The following is a 16,866-nucleotide window of genomic DNA, read 5'->3' on the forward strand; positions in this document are numbered from 1 at the left end:
GCTTTGGTTTAATTAGGTTGCTTAAGTGGCAGTATGATTGCCACAATTGGTGCCAGTTCCCCTGGCTATAAAGGGATTAAAGCTGCCATGATTTTTGCCATGCAGTGTGCAGGCAAAGGGTGTCAAGTGAGAACTTTTGCCTGGTACAAGCACCATTATCAAATAGACTGGCTCTCAGTCTAATGATCTCTCAGGCAAGCTTCCAAAGGTACAAAGATGGCGCCAGAGCATGGCGACTCTCTGCGAGCCCTCCCTAGCAAATCCTAGTAGGTCTAATCTTCTAAAATTTAATTCTAAGACTAACTTTATTACTAACCTCTCTTTTCACCCGATGCCAGTGCTTATGTAGTTACATTGTATACCTTGTGTTGCCCTATTATGTATTTTTGTTTATTTCCTTTTCTTCCCATGTACTTAATGATCTGTTGAGCTGCTCGCAGAAAAATACTTTTCACTGTACCTCGGTACACGTGACAATAAACAAAATCCAATCCAAGAGGGATTGCCTATCCTTGTGAACTGGTGTCTTAGTGAGAGAGAATACCTAAAAACGGTTCTGTCCCTTTAAGTTGGTTGCTTATCTTTGTTTAACGGCTAAAAAAAGTTTCAATATGATTTGATGCTGTACCTGTATTTTTTAGTGTCAAATGCTGTTTTTGCTGTGTTTGCAGTTTGGTGGGAGGTCTTCTGACGCTGAGCCCGGATTATTGCTTCGTGTTAGAGGATGAAGGCATATGTGGTTATGCCCTTGGAACTGTGGATGTGAAACCATTTTGTACAAAGTGCAAAGTCTCCTGGATACCCGCTATGCGGGAGAAGTATATTAAACCAGAGGCTAGTAAGGACCTTTCAGAAGAACAGGTACTCTCCAAGAATAATAGGATTTGCATTTACTGTAAATTTAATGAGTAGTTTTTAAGAGAATCTTAAAGGGCTTCTATTGTCTCAATTCTGGTGCAAGAAAATGCTCTTGAGATTCTTGTATCCAGTGAATACACTCCCTTATAGCAAGAACATCCGTCTTCAGATAAGGAGACCAAAACTACACACACTGTTGCAGGTGTGGTCTCACCAAGGCCCTGTATAATTGCAGCAAGCCATCCCTGCTCCTGTACTCTAATCCTCTCGCTATGAAGGCCAACATACCATTTGTCACCTTTACTGCCTGCTGCGACTGCATGCTTACTTCAGTAATTGGTGTATGAGGACAGCCAGGTCTTGATGCACATTCCCCTCTCAATCTATAACCATTCAGAAAATAAGCTGCTTTCCTGTTACTGCTACCAAAGTGAATGATCTCCCATTTATCCACATTATACTGCATCTGCCATTCATTTGCCCACTCACTCAACTTGTCCAAATCACACTGAATTATCTCTGCATCCTCCTCACAGCTCACCTTCCCACCCAGCTTTTGTTATCTTCCTCTTTGAAGCTCTTTGAGGTGTTTTTATGATTTTTAAATGCTTTTTTAATTGGGTGATCGTCTTGTTCAGATTATACACTTAATAGTCCTTTAAATTGTTTTGCTGGAGACAGTCAATCTGCCTTGACTGATACCTCTTTTATATAATGCTTTTCACAACTACTGGACATTTCACAAATGCCTTATAGCCATTGAAGTAAGAAGTGTCACTTTATTGTAATTTAGAAAAATGTCAGAGACAGATTCATGACTAGCAAGAAGCTGTGAGGTTATAGGGGGTAGCTGGGAGTGTGGAGTTGAGGTTACAATCAGATCAACCATGATCTTACTAAATAGAGGAGCCGGCTAGAGGGGCTGAGTGGCCACCTCCTAATTTGTATGTTCATCTATGTGTAACCAGCTGTCAGAATTCTAGCAAAAATCTGTCTGGTGCCCATCCTCTCTTTATTCCCCTTTTCTCTCCAATTCATCTTTAAAAGGTATAAAGAGGCTCACTCTTATTGATTCCCCATTTAAGTGTTTGAGCATGCCTAGAGCCAGTAAAGGAAAAAAGCTTCAATTTATTCAGCAATTTTCATGCTGTTAAAATGCCCCCTGCCCCACCACCTTCAAACCCATTGCTCTAGGAGAATGAATCCAGCTGAAGTTACTGTTTCATGGACAAACGTAACAGCAGGGTTCCTCGAGCAGCACTGAGATAACCAGGTTTGGTGTTAGTTCACGGAATAATGTTGGCCAGAACAGTAGAAAGTTCCTACTTGCTCGTTGAATAGTGCTGTGCGATCAATGTTGAACAGGCAGATTCTTTAGCTTTTGATATGCCTCAAGTGAACATTTCCATTACTGAGTAAGCCTGTTGGTCACTTGTATTTGGTTCCCATGTAGAAAATGATGCTGAGCTTCCATGAAGAAGAACAAGGCCTGCCGGAAAGCTTCCTTGCCACCTTTCCCTCGCTAATTAAAGTGGATGTGCATACAAAAGTGACAGATCCTAGTGTTGCTAAGAGTATGATGGGCTGCTTGCTTTCGTCGTTAAAAGCTAATGGTAAGTGTAAATGTTTTGCCTCCTTTGAAGATAAATCATGGTGATTACTAGCATTGGACATAAGTGATACACTGGATTAAAATATTACACGATTATCTGCCAAAATATTGCTTTCTCATTTTTGGAAACAATACAAATGAATTGATTACTATCCAGATTATTATCATGGGCAGCACAAGTGGATAGCACTGTGGCTTCACAGCGCTAGGGTCCCAGGTTCGATTCCCCGCTGGGTCACTCTTTGTGCGGAGTCTACACGTTCTCCCTGTGTCTGCATGAGTTTCCTCCGAGTGCTCCGGTTTCCTCTCACAGTCCAAAGACGTGCAGGTTAGGTGGATTGGCCATGATAAATTGCCCTTAGTGACCAAAAAGGTTAGGAAGGGTTATTGGCTTACGGGGATAGGGTGGAAGTGTGGGCTTAAGTGGGTCGGTGCAGACTCGATGGGCCAAATAGCCTCCTTCTGCACCGTATGTTCTATGTTCAAACATAAAATCACTAAAAAGTGCCCCTTTTTAAAAGATTCCACTTTCCACTGTGATTTCGGAATGTGTCTTTCTTCTGCTATGAGATCCTTGGTCAAGATGAATGCTGGTTTGTAGGGAGATCATCCTTAGCCAACCTACTTGTGAAGTACACAATGTACAGTGACTGCATTAGAGAGCTGAGAATAGAACACAGGTGTTGGGTCAGATTGTGCAGCATCTGATCACTTGGCAGATCTCCCAATAACTTGCAGCTCTTTTCAAAGATCCTCGAGGCGAGTGCTAAGAAAATATTTACAAGTACTACTTGAGTTGTTCTGAAAATACAATCTTGCCCTGTTTTAATGACAGCCTGTGCATATGGCAAATCATGATTTTCTCCAAAACTGATTGTTACCTTGGATTTGTCATGGGACGTTAGTACCGGGGACAGTGAATCACACCATACATTTGTAAATGTTGGTGTGATGTATTTTTGTGCTGAATAACTTGCTGTAGCTACAGGTCGTCAAGAGAGCAAACATGTAAGGAATGAAGAAATTCAAGATAGCAGAACCCTGCTATCCTTCGCTGTTTTGAAAAACAAAATCTTTCACAGAATATATGTTACTCACTGGGCCAACATTGCCCACCCCTAATTGCCCTCAAGAAGGCGATGATTAGCTGCTTTCCTGAACTGCATGTTCACTTCTCTGGAACACGTGCAATGAGGAATAATGCCCTGAAATCTACAAATACCGCACTTTGGATTTGGTGCATTTTTATTTGGTTACCAAGGCTCTGCAGTAGCTTTGTTTCCTGTTTTTGGGCCCCATTTCTTCTATTTGATCCCAACTGCTGGAATTAGCGTTCAGACACTAATTGCTTGAAATCTCTGTAATTGAAAAGTTCTGTTTTAATTATGCAGTGTTTACATAAACTTAATTCGTAGGCTGGAAACTGTATTGTTGAGCATTTAAAGATCAGTGAGCCTAACCAAGATCTAAGGTCACTTTGAAACACTCTTGGTTCTATCTTGCAACGCTATAAACCTAATCCTAAATTGCTGTCTTCACCAGTGTTTGGCTCAAGGCCCATAATTCAGCAATGCTGGAATGTGCTCCTCCTGTATGTAGCATGGTGTCTTGCAAACCCTAGATTTCACCCGAGATTCTGGGATGTGTGGGGGTGGTACAGGGAAGCAGGAACATTGACGCTTTCTTGTTACTGGGTAGCAATAGAAAGGGATTGTCACTGAATTACAGCTTCCATGGAACAGCAACAATTTGTATTTTTGTAGCACCCTAAACCTCCCAGGCAGCTTTACAGGAGCAATTATCAAACTAAATTTGGCACCAAGTAACATGAGATAACTAAGATAAGCGATCGAAAGCTTTTTCAAAGAGGTAAGTTAGTCAGCCAAGTCCCAGTCTCCCAAGGACAACAAATGGAGCTAGATGGCATGTGATGGATCCTGGGTATATTAAGAGTGCCCATACCGCTGCTGAGTGTTTGCAGTGGGTGTTGAATCAAACTCCTACTTATTTCCATCTTTTTTTTTTAGGATCCCGAGGAGCATTCTGTGAAGTAAAACCCAATGATCGACGCGGTCTGGAATTCTACAGAAAGCTGGGCTTCTTGGAGTTGGCTAAAATGGAGGGATTTCCAAAAGAGATGTTGGTTCTGGGAAGGAACTTGTAACTGGCGCCCTGTGCTACGTAGTGTAATTAAAGGATGTGTATAATTAAATGTATTGAAATTTGGCCTTAAGCTGAATAACCTGTGTTTAATAATGTTTTATATTTTATCTTTTTTTATTTGAAATACATAATAAGGTGAAGTTGATCTAGATGGCACTTTGTAAGATGGGTGGAGCTCCACTGATGCAGTAACAAAGCATTATCTTCTCCTGTTTCTATTTTTACTCTTTTCTATCCTTCAACTTTTCCCCACCTCACATCAGAAAATCTCTATTAGACAGGAATTTGGCACGATGCTGACTAGTTTCTCTCACTTCTGACGCTAGTCCCGAGCTAATGGTGTTTTACTTGCTGTGAAGCCATCTAAACTACCACGTCGTAACGTGGCTCTGTTTATAACTGACCATCACAGAGCAATGTTTGCACTTCTTGGCTTGAAGTGATTAAATGAGCCGCGTTCAGTTTGATTGGTTGAGGTTTTGGGACAACTGGTGCCTTGGAATCTGCTTTCTGCAATTTTAATAATTTCCTGTGAAAAGTAATGGTATTTGTGACTTTAAATTGATACCACACTTTTAAAAAGGGCACCGTGTATGTTGTGTTTCTTATAATCTAACTTGGCGTTTTATAGAATTGTTTCCGGATAAAGGAACAAACTAAATGTTGTAAATCCGAAGTAAGTGCTGGGAATACACAGCCGGTTAGTCAACATCTGTAAAGGAGAAAGGCCGGCTAATATTTTGGGTGCATACCTTCAGAACCTGATTGAGCTATACATCTAAACCATTTATTGAAGTGGGAGAGTTGTTTGTATAAAGACCACCTGAAGTCTAACTTGGAAGTGGTCCCGCACTGGGGTTTCACCAGCAACAAACATTATTATTATTATAGGTCTATAATCACCACTTTAATACAGTAAAATAGCCCAAGATCATTGTTAGCCCAGTCCTATATGTGACTTCATCGTCCCATTTTGTGGCACTTTGGGCTGGGAGTATTATCCCAGATCAAAGCTGTCTGACCTCCCATTTGGTTCCAAGACCAATGTGCACATTAAGGTCGTGTCATGATCTGCTCTTACACCTTTTCAAGCAACCCTACCCTGCATTAAACAGAACCTTTTCCAGAAATATATTCTCAACTGTCTGTGACAAAACCATATATCATAGTCTGCTTCCATTTTCACTTTCCAGTCCTATGCTTCTTGTTCTATGAAATATTCTCTAATATATTACACTAAATAGAGTATGTCTTACATCGTTAAACTTTTGATTCTCTGCTTGTGGCAATAATTCATGGGCATAAATAATGGCATGTTTTAGATATGAAGTTCATACTGTTCATTACATTGACAATAGGCAAAAGCATTGACTATACCCCTGTGAAGCTAAAAAGAGATGAGACCCCCTGATATCTGCAACATTCTTGTTTTTATTCCACGACTCAAAAGTGTTCATCTGTCATTCGTGATTAAGATTTCACTCTTGAGGTCTCGGGGCTAGCTTTGTGCGAACCATGGATGGAGGCAGGAACATGGGCACAAGCAATAGCAGCTGAGGCACCTGCTCATTTTATAATCTGTAATATTTCCGGTAGCTGGGAGTAAACAAATTTGCTTTTCTACATTCACTATACTAATACCAGCATTGCTGCAACCTCTCCTACCTCTCTCTAGTTTTGAAGAAGTCATATTGGACTCCAAACATTAACTCTGTTTCTTTCTCCACAGATGCTGCCAAACCAGCAGGGTTTTTGCAGCATTTATTATTTTTATCCCTGCAGCCAGTGTCTGTTGTCACAACCTGTCTCTCTGATAACATTTTTTAATTTCAGCGCTGTCACACTCTGTTCTGAATCTTGGATCGAGTGAGAATTAGCTGCAACTCGCATTCAATTCCATCCGTTCTTGCCTGAATATTTTTCCAAACATTTATTAGCCTGCATCTGCATATACTATATGCAAATCAAGTTTTTCCATATACTCTCCTACCATGCCTGGCTTTATCAAACTGAACAAAATACTGGAGACCAGTCAAAGTTTTCAGATCTCCCTCTACTTCCCCCAACCACTTCTTTGAAAGTCACTATCCGCTATCATCCCAGGGGTCAGTTAGCTCAGGTGGCTGGACAGCTGGTTTGCAGAGCAAGGCCAGCAGCGTGGGTTCAATTCCCGTACCGGCTGAGGTTATTCATGAAGGCCCTGCCTTCTCAACCTTGCCCCTCGTCTGAGGTGTGGTGACCCTCAGGTTAAACCACCACCAGTCAGCTCTCCCCCCTCAAAGGGGAAAGCAGCCATTGGTCATCTGGGACTAGGGCTACTTTCCTTACTTACTATCATCCCAATTCTCCTCCAATAAGATATAAAGAGTGCCTCAATTGGGTAATGTGCACAAATTTGGACCAAAATAATGTTGCTATTATTTGAATACAGGAAGAATATGGAAATCAAAATTATCCAGATATTGCTCTGGTCACATTCACAGAGCTGGAATAGATAGAAATCTGATTTTACAGATTCCTCAAGGTCAAATCTTGTTTGAAAATCCATGTTTTATAAAACCAGATGAATACCTTTTTTTCATCTCCCCTTCTACCTCATTTCTTCCCTCCCCATCCTACCTCCCAAATATACTGCAGCATATTTCTGTTTCCTCACTGCATTGTCTGCTTCCTTTCGTTGTCTAGTGTTTTCTGCACAAATGCTAGAAACCAATCGGTGGGGAGGGCGGGGATATGTGGGCTGTGCTGAAGGACCAGGAAGTCTGTGGGTCTATGGTTCCAGAAACTGAAAGCACGTCAGAAAGTGTGCACAAAGCTCTGACCAGTCACGTGGAAAATAATGAACCACTATTGAGGGGGGAAGGAAAGAGAACACTGCTGGAAATCTGAAATGGAACTAAATATCTAGCAGATTGGATAAAGTTGCCTGCCTGCTAGATTCGCTCTCGACCTGCTGTGTATTCTGGCACTTCTTTTATTTGCCCCATCAGCTCACATGGAAAAAGCACCTTGTTTAACATTTCCCTCACTTAATTACCTTTTGAGAAAGTGGGGGTGAGTCACTCCATTGAACCACAGCAGTTCGTACAATGTCGGTACTCGCTGATGCTGTAAGCTCCAGAATTTTGACCCAGTGACAATATTCCAAGTCAGGATAGCGAATGACGGAGGGGGGGGGGAAATCTGCAGGTGATGGTGTTTCCTTGCATCTGCTGCACTTGTCCTAGGCATTAGATGTTGAGAGTTCGGGTCATGATGCTGAGGCAGGTTTCAGTGGGTCTCTTCTCCACCCCCCCCCCCCCCCCCCCCCCCCCCAAGAAAAACTTTTATTCTGTTTTTTGTCACCAGGTCCAATGAGTAAATTTGGATTTTTTTTTTTACACCCAAAGCTAGTTACAGATTCTATCTTCCCAAACGTGTGGTGTGGTTGGTGCAAATATTGAGCTGTATACAATGGAATGAGTATACTGGTGGCTTCAGTTTTAAACTTACATTGGGGTTCCACGTTGCCTGTTACAAATTCTAAAAGCATATTCACTGATCATTACCATAATATTGTAACACTGAACTCTGCAGGTGTCAACACTTCATTTATTTCTGTAACATGGGAATTTATCCATGCTCTCCTCTACCTTCTGCAGCCCACTTTGAAAAAGCACAGACATGCCGGTAGCTTTTGATATCTGTTAACTGATGCCTCCTTGCTAAAACTTCTGACACTCATCAGTGGAGAGCATGCCCAGACAAGGAAAGAACTGTGTACATATAAAGCTTTTTAAAAGATCATCTTTTTGTGTGTCTTTTGTTTTAAAATATTTGGGTGGAGGTTAGAAGGGCTTGTTTGCTCAGCGTTGACTGTTCCAGTGTTGGCACACTAATAACTAAATATACACCTGGCCTGTTTTTTAAAAAAGCGTATCCTGATAAAGTGAATTGAACAGCTATGCTGATTTATTGTTAATATGGATAAACTCGGGTGAGAGTGGAGGGACCCTGAGGGAACATTTTCAGAGGCATCAACTAAATGAAAACCTGAGCATCTAAAACTCCCTGGTTAATTCCTGCTTTTGGGATATTGTTTGAGTAAACCTCCATTCCCTTGCAGTGATTGTGGTTTGACATCACTGGTAGGTAGCTCTACCTTCTCTCTCAAGACCCTGGTTATTGCCTTCTGTGTGAACTGAAATTGCTGTAGCAAAGTAAAGTTGCCATAGTCCCAGATGACCACAGGCTGCTTTCCTTTTGAGGGGGAGAGCTGACTGGTGGTGATTTAACCTGAGGGTCACCACACCTCGGGTGAGGGGCAAGTTGAGAAGGGAGGGGCCTTCATGAATAACCTCAGCCAGAATGGGAATTGAACACACACTGCTGGCCTCGCTCTGCATCACGAACCAGCTGTCCAACCAACAGAGCTAAACCGGCTTTATAGTTGGATTAGCCACTGGGGGTGGCATGGTGGCGCAGTGGTTAGCAGTTAACAGTGCTGCCTCACGGTGCTGAGGACCCGGGTTCGATCCCGGCCCTGGGTCACTGTCCGTGTAGAGTTTGCACATTCTCCCCATGTCTGCGGGGGTCTCACCCCCACAACCCAAAGATGTGCAGGGTAGGTGAATTGGCCATGCTAAATTGCACCTTAATTTTTTTTAAAAAGGGATTAGCCACTGGTCATTTCATTGCAAACATTCCTGAGCAAAACCAGAGTACGCACTACTCTATTACAGCCAGCACTGGTACTGCTTTTATGATCACACCTTGTCCCTGGGCTGTATATGCACACTAAGTAAGAATCCTCTGGTTGAAATGGGAGTAATCTGACTGGAAACAGAATAGTTACTGTCTGTAACAATGTATGGAGAGGTGGTCACACCACAGGATCGGACTCCACAGGCAGGCAGGGAATAGGTGATCACCAGGCAGTGCAGGAATTTGTGGCCATTCCCCTGCAAAACAGATATACCATTTTGGTTACTGTTGAGGGGACTGACCTCTCTCGGTAAAGCAGCAACAGCCAAATTTGGTGCACCAGTCGATTTTGCTGTAGAAGGGAGAAGTAAAACATGTGGGAATGCAATAGTTACAGGGGATTCGATTGTAAGGGGAATAGATCAGCGTTTCTGTGTGGCTGCAAATGAGATTCAAGGATGGTATGTTACCTCCCTGGTGTGCTATCAAGCATAGCTTGGAGCGATGAACAGCCAGTGGTCGTGGTGCACGTAGGTACCAATGACAAGTAAAAATGGGATGAGGTCCTAAAAGCAGAATATAGGGAGTTAGGAACAAAGTTGAGAAGTCTGACCTCCAAGGTAGTAATCAGGATTACTACCAGTGCTACTTGAAAATGTAAATTGCTTATTGTCACAAGTAGGCTTCAAATGAAGTTACTGTGAAAAGTCCCTAGTAGCCACATTCCAGCGCCTGTTCGGGGAGGCTGTTACGGGAATCGAACCGTGCTGCTGGCCTGCTTTAAAAGCCAGCGATTTAGCCCTGTGCTAAACCAGTCCCTGACGTGCTCGTCAGAGGAGAAACAGGATACATCAGATGAATATGGGGCAGCACGATAGCATAGTGGCCCGAGCCACGTGCAAATTGGCATAGGGAGGCAAGAATATGAGAAGTTAACACGTGGCTGAAAGAGTGGTGTGGGAAAGAGGGGCAAAAAGAATAAATAGGGTGGTCAATAGGACTTTAAACTAGAGATTGGGGGGGGTAGGGAAAGTCAGGGAACCAAGAGGTGAAGTAATCAGTGGGAAGCGTAGCTGCTTAGGAATACAAAAAAGCACGAAAAGACAGAACTCAGGAGAGGTTACGATAGTCCCCATCTCACAAAATATGACACAGTGTATGGAAAGGCTCAGTAAACCAAGGTCCACCACACTTAAAAAAAAAAAGGGACAGTCAATAGAGAATTAAAAGTGCTATATTTAAATGCGCGCCGTGTACGGAGTAAGGTAGATAAGCTTGTGGCCCAGATTGTGACTGGCAGGTATGATGTGGTAGGCATCACAGAGACGTGGTTGCAGGGGGTTCGGGACTGGCATTTAAACATCCAGGGATTCACAACCTATCGAAAAGACAGAGAGGGGGCGGGGTTGCCTTGTTAATTAGGAATGAAATTAAATCAATAGCACTAACTGACATAGGGTCAGATGATGTGGAGTCTGTGTGGGTAGAGTTGAGGAACCACAAAGGCAAAAAAAACATAATGGGAGTTATGTGCAGGCCTCCTAACAGTGGTCAGGACCAGGGGCACAAAATGCACCACGAAACAGGGCATGTCAGAAAGGCAAGGTCACCGTGATCATGGGGGACTTCAATATGCAGGTGAACTGGGTAAATAATGTTGCCAGTGGACCCAAAGAAAGGGAATTCATTGAATGTTTACAGGAGGGCTTTTTGGAACAGCTTGTGATGGAGCCCACGAGGGAACAGGCCATTCTGGACTTGGTGTTATGTAATGAGCCAGACTTGATAAAAGATCTTAAAGTAAGGGAACACTTAGGAGGCAGTGATCATAATATGGTAGAATTCAACCTCCAATTTGAAGAAAGAAGGTAGAATCAGATGTAAAGGTGTTACAGTTAAATAAAGGTAACTACAGGGGCATGAGGGAGGAACTGACGAAAATCGACTGGGAGCAGAGCCTAGTGGGAAACAGTAGAACAGCAATGGCAGGAGTTTCTGGGATTAATTGAGGACACAGTACAGAGGTTCATCCCAAAGAAAAGAAAGGATATCAGAGGGGGGATTAGACAGCAATGGCTGACAAAGGAAGTCAGGGAATGCATCAAAGCAAAAGAGAAAGCCTATAATGTGGCAAAGAGTAGTGGGAAGTCAGAAGATTGGGAAGGCTACATAAACAATCAGGATAACAAAGAGAGAAATAAGGAAAGAGAGGATCAAATATTAAGGTAGGCTAGCCAGTAACATTAGGAATGATAGTAAGTTTCTTTAAATACATTAAAAACAAACGGGAGGCAAAAGTAGACATTGGGCCGCTCCAAAATGATGCTGGTAATCTAGTGATGGGAGACAAGGAAATAGCTGAGGAACTAAATAAGTACTTTGCGTCAGTCTTCACAGTAGAAGACATGAGTAATATCCCAACAATTCCGGAGAGTCAGGGGGCAGAGTTGAATATGGTAGCCATCACAAAGGAGAAAGTGCTAGAGAAACTAAGAGGTCTAAAAATTGATAAATCTCCGGGCCCAGATGGGCTACATCCTAGAGTTCTAAAGGAGATAGCTGAAGAAATAGTGGCGGCGTTAGTTATTATCTTTCAAAAGTCACTGGAGTCAGGGAAAGTCCCAGAGGATTGGAAAATCGCTGTTGTAACCCCCCTGTTCAAGAAGGGAACAAGAAAAAAGATGGAAAATTATAGGCCAATTGGCCTAACCTCGGTTGTTGGCAAGATTCTGGACTCCATCGTTAAGGATGAGATTTCTAAATTCTTGGATGTGCAGGGTCGGATTAGGACAAGTCAGCATGGATTTAGTAAGGGGAGGTCGTGCCTGACAAACCTGTTAGAGTTCTTTGAAGAGATAACAAATAGGTTAGACCAAGGAGAACCAATGGATGTTATCTATCTTGACTTCCAAAAGGCCTTTGATAAGGTGCCTCACGGGAGACTGCTGAGTAAAATAAGGGCCCATGGTATTCGAGGCAAGGTACTAACATGGATTGACGATTGGCTGTCAGGCAGAAGGCAGAGAGTTGGGATAAAAGGTTATTTTTCGGAATGGCAACCGGTGACGAGTGGTGTCCTGCAGGGTTCAGTGTTGGGGCCACAGCTGTTCTCTTTATATATTAACGATCTAGGTGACCGGACTGGTGGCATTCTGGCTAAGTTTGCCGATGATACAAAGATAGGTGGAGGGGCAGGTTGTATTGAGGAGGTGGGGAGGCTGCAGAAAGATTTAGACAGTTTAGGAGAGTGGTCCAAGAAATGGCTGATGAAATTCAACGTGGCCAAGTGCGAGGTCTTGCACTTTGGAAAAAAGAATAGAGGTGTGGACTATTTTCTAAACGGTGACAAAATTCATAATGCTGAAGTGCAAAGGGACTTGGGAGTCCTAGTCCAGGATTCTCTAAAGGTAAACTTGCAGGTTGAGTCTGTAATTAAGAAAGCAAATGCAATGTTGTCATTTATCTCAAGAGGCTTGGAATATAAAAGCAGGGAAGTACTTCTGAAGCTTTATAAAGCACTAGTTAGGCCCCATTTAGAATACTGTGAGCAATTTTGGGCCCCACACCTCAGGAAGGACATACTGGCACTGGAGCCGGTCCAGCGGAGATTCACACGGATGATCCCAGGAATGGTAGGCCTAACATACGATGAACGTCTGAGGATCCTGGGATTATATTCATTGGAGTTTAGGAGGTTGAGGGGAGATCTAATAGAAACTTGATAATGAATGGCTTAGATAGGGTGGACGTAGGGAAGTTGTTTCCATTAGTGGGAGACTAGGAACCGGGGGCACAGCCTTAGAATAAAAGGGAGTCACTTTAGAACAGAGATGAGAAATTTCTTCAGCCAGAGAGTGGTGGGTCTGTGGAATTCATTGCCACAGAGGGCAGTGGAGGCCGGGACGTTGAGTGTCTTTAAGACAGAGGTTGATAAATTCTTGATTTCTCGAGGAATTAAGGGCTATGGAGAGAGCGTGGGTAAATGGAGTTGAAATCAGCCATGATTAAATGGTGGAGTGGACTCGATGGGCCGAATGGCCTTACTTGCTCCTAGAGAACATTACAGCGCAGTACAGGCCCATCGGCCCTCGATGTTGCGCCGACCTTTGAAACCACTCTAAAGCCCATCTACACTATTCCCTTATCATCCATATGTTTATCCAATGACCATTTAAATGCCCTCACAAGTCCACTACTGTTACAGGCAGGGCATTCCACGCCCTTATTACTCTCTGAGTAAAAAACCTACCTCTGACATCTGTCCTATATCTATCTCCCCTCAATTTAAAGCTATGTCCCCTCGTGCTAGACATCACCATCCGAGGAAAAAGGCTCTCACTGTCCACCCTATCTAATCCTCTGATCATCTTGTATGTCTCAATTAAGTCACCTCTTAACCTTCTTCTTTCTAAAGAAAACAGCCTCAAATCCCTCAGCCTTGCCTCATAAGATCTTCCCTCCAGACCAGGCTACATCCTGGTAAATCTCCTCTGCACCCTTTCCAATGCTTCCAAATCCTTCCTATAATGCGGCAACCAGAACTGCACGCAATACTCCAAATGCGGCCGCACCAGAGTTTTGTACAGCTGCAACATGACCTCGTGGCTCCGAAACTCAATCCCTCTACCAATAAAAGCTAACATACCGTATGTCCTCTCAACCTGGGTGGCAACTTTCAGGATCTATGTACATGAACACCAAGATCTCTCTGCTCATCCACACTACCAAGAATCTTACCATTTGCCCAGTACTCTGTCTTCCTGTTATTCCTTCCAAAATGAATCACCTCACATTTTTCTGCATTAAACTCAATTTGCCACCTCTCAGCCCAACTCTGCAGCTTATCTATGTCCCTCTGTAACGTGTTACATCCTTCCGCACTGTCCACAACTCCACCGACTTTCGTGTCATCGGCAAATTTACTCACCCATCCTTCTATACCATCCCCCAAGTCATTTATAAAAATGACAAAGCAGTGGCCCCAAAACAGATCCCTGTGGTACACCACTAGTAACTGGACTCCAGGCTGAACATTTCCCATCAACCACCACCCTTTGCCTCCTTCCAGCTAGCCAATTTCTGATCCAAACTGCTAAATCACCCTGAATCCCATGCCTCTGTATTTTCTGCAATAGTCTACCGTGGAGAACCTTATCAAACGCTCCACTGAAATCCATATACACCACATCAACTGCTTTACCCTCGTCCACCTGTTTGGTCATTTTCTCAAAGAAGGGGGGACCTGATTGAGATCTACAAAATTCTGAGAGGTATGGACAGGATGGATAGCAACAAGCTTTTTCCAAGAGTGGGGGTGTCAATTACAAGGGGGTCACGATTTCAAGGTGAGAGGGGGAAAGTTTAAGGGAGATGTGTCTTATGGTTAGCACAGTTGCTTCACAGCTCTGGAGTCCCAGGTTCGATCCCCGGCTTGGGTCACTGTCTGTGTGGAGTCTGCACGTTCTCCCCGTGTGCGTGGATTTCCTCCGGGTGCTCCTGTTTCCTCCCACAGTCCAAAGATGTGTGGGTTAGGTGGATTGGCCATGCTAAATTGCCCTTAGTGACCAAAAAGGTTAAGTGGGGTTACGGGGATAGGGTGGAGGTGTGGGCTTGGGTAGGGTGCTCTTTCGGACTCCATGGGCCGAATGGTCTCCTTCACCACTGCAAATTCTATGATTCTATGAGAGATGGCGTAAGGGGGAGGGCTTCAGATTCCTGGGGCTTTGGGACTGGTTCTGGACAGGTTACATCTGGGCAGGACTGCTGTCCTTACGGGGGTACTTGCTAGAGTGGTTGGGAGGTTTTGGGGGTGGCAACCTAGGTAAGGGTTTGGAGCAGGGGGAATCAAGAACAAGAGAAAAAGACAGCAAGGAGAACAAGAAAAGTGATAGGCAGTGAAATCAAGGGCCTGAATCAGATAATGACACTAAAAAATAGGGACAAGGCAAGGAGCATTAAAAGGACTACCCGTAAGATTTTGTACCTGAACACGTGGAACATTCAAAATAAAATGGACAAATTAGTTGTGCAAATAGATGTAATGAGGAATGATATAATTGGGATTACGGAGACATGGCCCAAGGATTGAGGGCTATTCAGTTTTTAGGAAGGACAAACAAAGGAAAAAGTGGTGGGAGTTACATTGTTGATTAAAGAAAGTATTGATATGAGCACAGATGATGTGGAAACTATGGGTTGAGTCAAAAAACACCAAGAGCCAAAAAAATTGGTAGGGGTGGTATCCAAACCACCAAACTGCAGTGGTAATGTTGGGAATAGCATTAGACAGGAAATCAGAGATGCATGTGATAAAGGAACATCTGTGATTATGGGTGACTTTAATCTGAAGATGGATCGGGTGAATCGAATTAGTTACAGTAGAATAGAGGAATTTCTGGAGTGTACACGGGGTAGTTTTCTGGACATATACGTTGAGGAACCAACAAGAAAACAGGCCACCTTGGACTGGGTGTTCAATGAGAAAGGATTAGTTGATCATCTAGTTGAGAGACCCCTTGGGGATGAGTGACCATAATATGATAGAATACTTTAGCAAGGGGGATAGTGAGGTAGTTAATTGTGAGACCAGGGTCCTGAATAAAGGAGGTAACCGTTGGTATGAAGCATAAGCTGACGGACTGGGAATCCTTACTGAAAGGAAGGACAGTGGACAGGCAATGGCAGACATTCAAGAAATGATGTGAACTTCAAAGGTTGTTTATTCCTATTTGGTGCAAGAGTACGAAGGGAACCACAGCTTAAGAGATAGTATTAGAGAAGAGGCATACAAATTAGCAAGAAAAAGCAATAGACCTGAGGCTTGGAAACAGTTTAAAATTCCGCAAAGGCGAACCAAGGGATTGATTAAGAAGGGGAAAATACAATATGAAAGTAAGCTAGCAGGGAACATAAAAACTGACTGTAAAAGTTTCTACAGGTAAGTAATGAGAAAAAGATTGACAAAACTAATGTAGGCCCCTTACAGTCAGAAAGGGGGGAAATTCATAACATGGAACAGAAATAGCTGAGGAACTAAAATCATACTTTGCTTCGTCACAAAGGAAGATGTGAATAATGTACTGGGGGTTCTGAGAAACACAAGTTTTAGTGAGGAGCTGTGTTAGTAAAGAAATGGTTTGGGGGAAATTAATGGGATTGAAGGCGGATAAATACCCTGGGCCAGAGTACTTAAGTAAATAGCCTGAGAACTAGTAGATCCATTAAAGGTCATTTTCCAAAATTCTTTGGAAGGTAGCTAATATAAACCCGCTATTTCTAAAAGGGAGGTAGAGAGAAAATGGGACTATAGACCAGTGAGCCTAACATCAGTAGTAGGGAAGTTGCTAGAGTTCATTATCAAGAATTTCATAGCACGGCATTTGGAAAGCAGTGGCGTAATCAGACAAAGTCAGCATGGAGTTACAAATGGGAAATTCTGCTTGGTAAATGTACTAGAATTCTTTGAAGATGTAACTAGTAGAGTTGACCAGGGAGACCCAGTGGATGTGGTTTATTTAGACTTTCAGAAAGCTTTCGACAAGATCTCACAT

At 43.1% G+C, this 16,866-nt stretch overlaps 2 protein-coding genes across 4 annotated transcripts in view; one reads left to right on the forward strand and one right to left on the reverse strand.

Moving 5' to 3' along the window:
* The window catches only part of oga (O-GlcNAcase), a 74,151-nt gene extending 65,734 nt beyond the window's left edge, over positions 1–8,417 (forward strand). For all 3 annotated transcript variants that reach the window (XM_072479711.1, XM_072479712.1, XM_072479713.1), the window contains 3 exons: positions 672–861; positions 2,312–2,471; positions 4,498–8,417. In XM_072479711.1, the coding sequence (XP_072335812.1) occupies positions 672–861; positions 2,312–2,471; positions 4,498–4,634 (487 nt within the window). In that variant the 3' untranslated portion in view covers positions 4,635–8,417. The remainder of the gene's footprint in view (positions 1–671; positions 862–2,311; positions 2,472–4,497) is intronic.
* Positions 3,593–16,866, reverse strand: part of poll (polymerase (DNA directed), lambda) — a 56,942-nt gene continuing 43,668 nt past the window's right edge. Inside the window, exon 9 of the mRNA XM_072479720.1 lies at positions 3,593–3,828. Within this exon, the coding sequence (XP_072335821.1) occupies positions 3,812–3,828 (17 nt within the window). The 3' untranslated portion in view covers positions 3,593–3,811. The remainder of the gene's footprint in view (positions 3,829–16,866) is intronic.

Source organism: Scyliorhinus torazame, chromosome 16 (genome assembly GCF_047496885.1).
Source record: "Scyliorhinus torazame isolate Kashiwa2021f chromosome 16, sScyTor2.1, whole genome shotgun sequence".
Classification (NCBI taxonomy): Eukaryota; Metazoa; Chordata; class Chondrichthyes; order Carcharhiniformes; family Scyliorhinidae; genus Scyliorhinus; species Scyliorhinus torazame.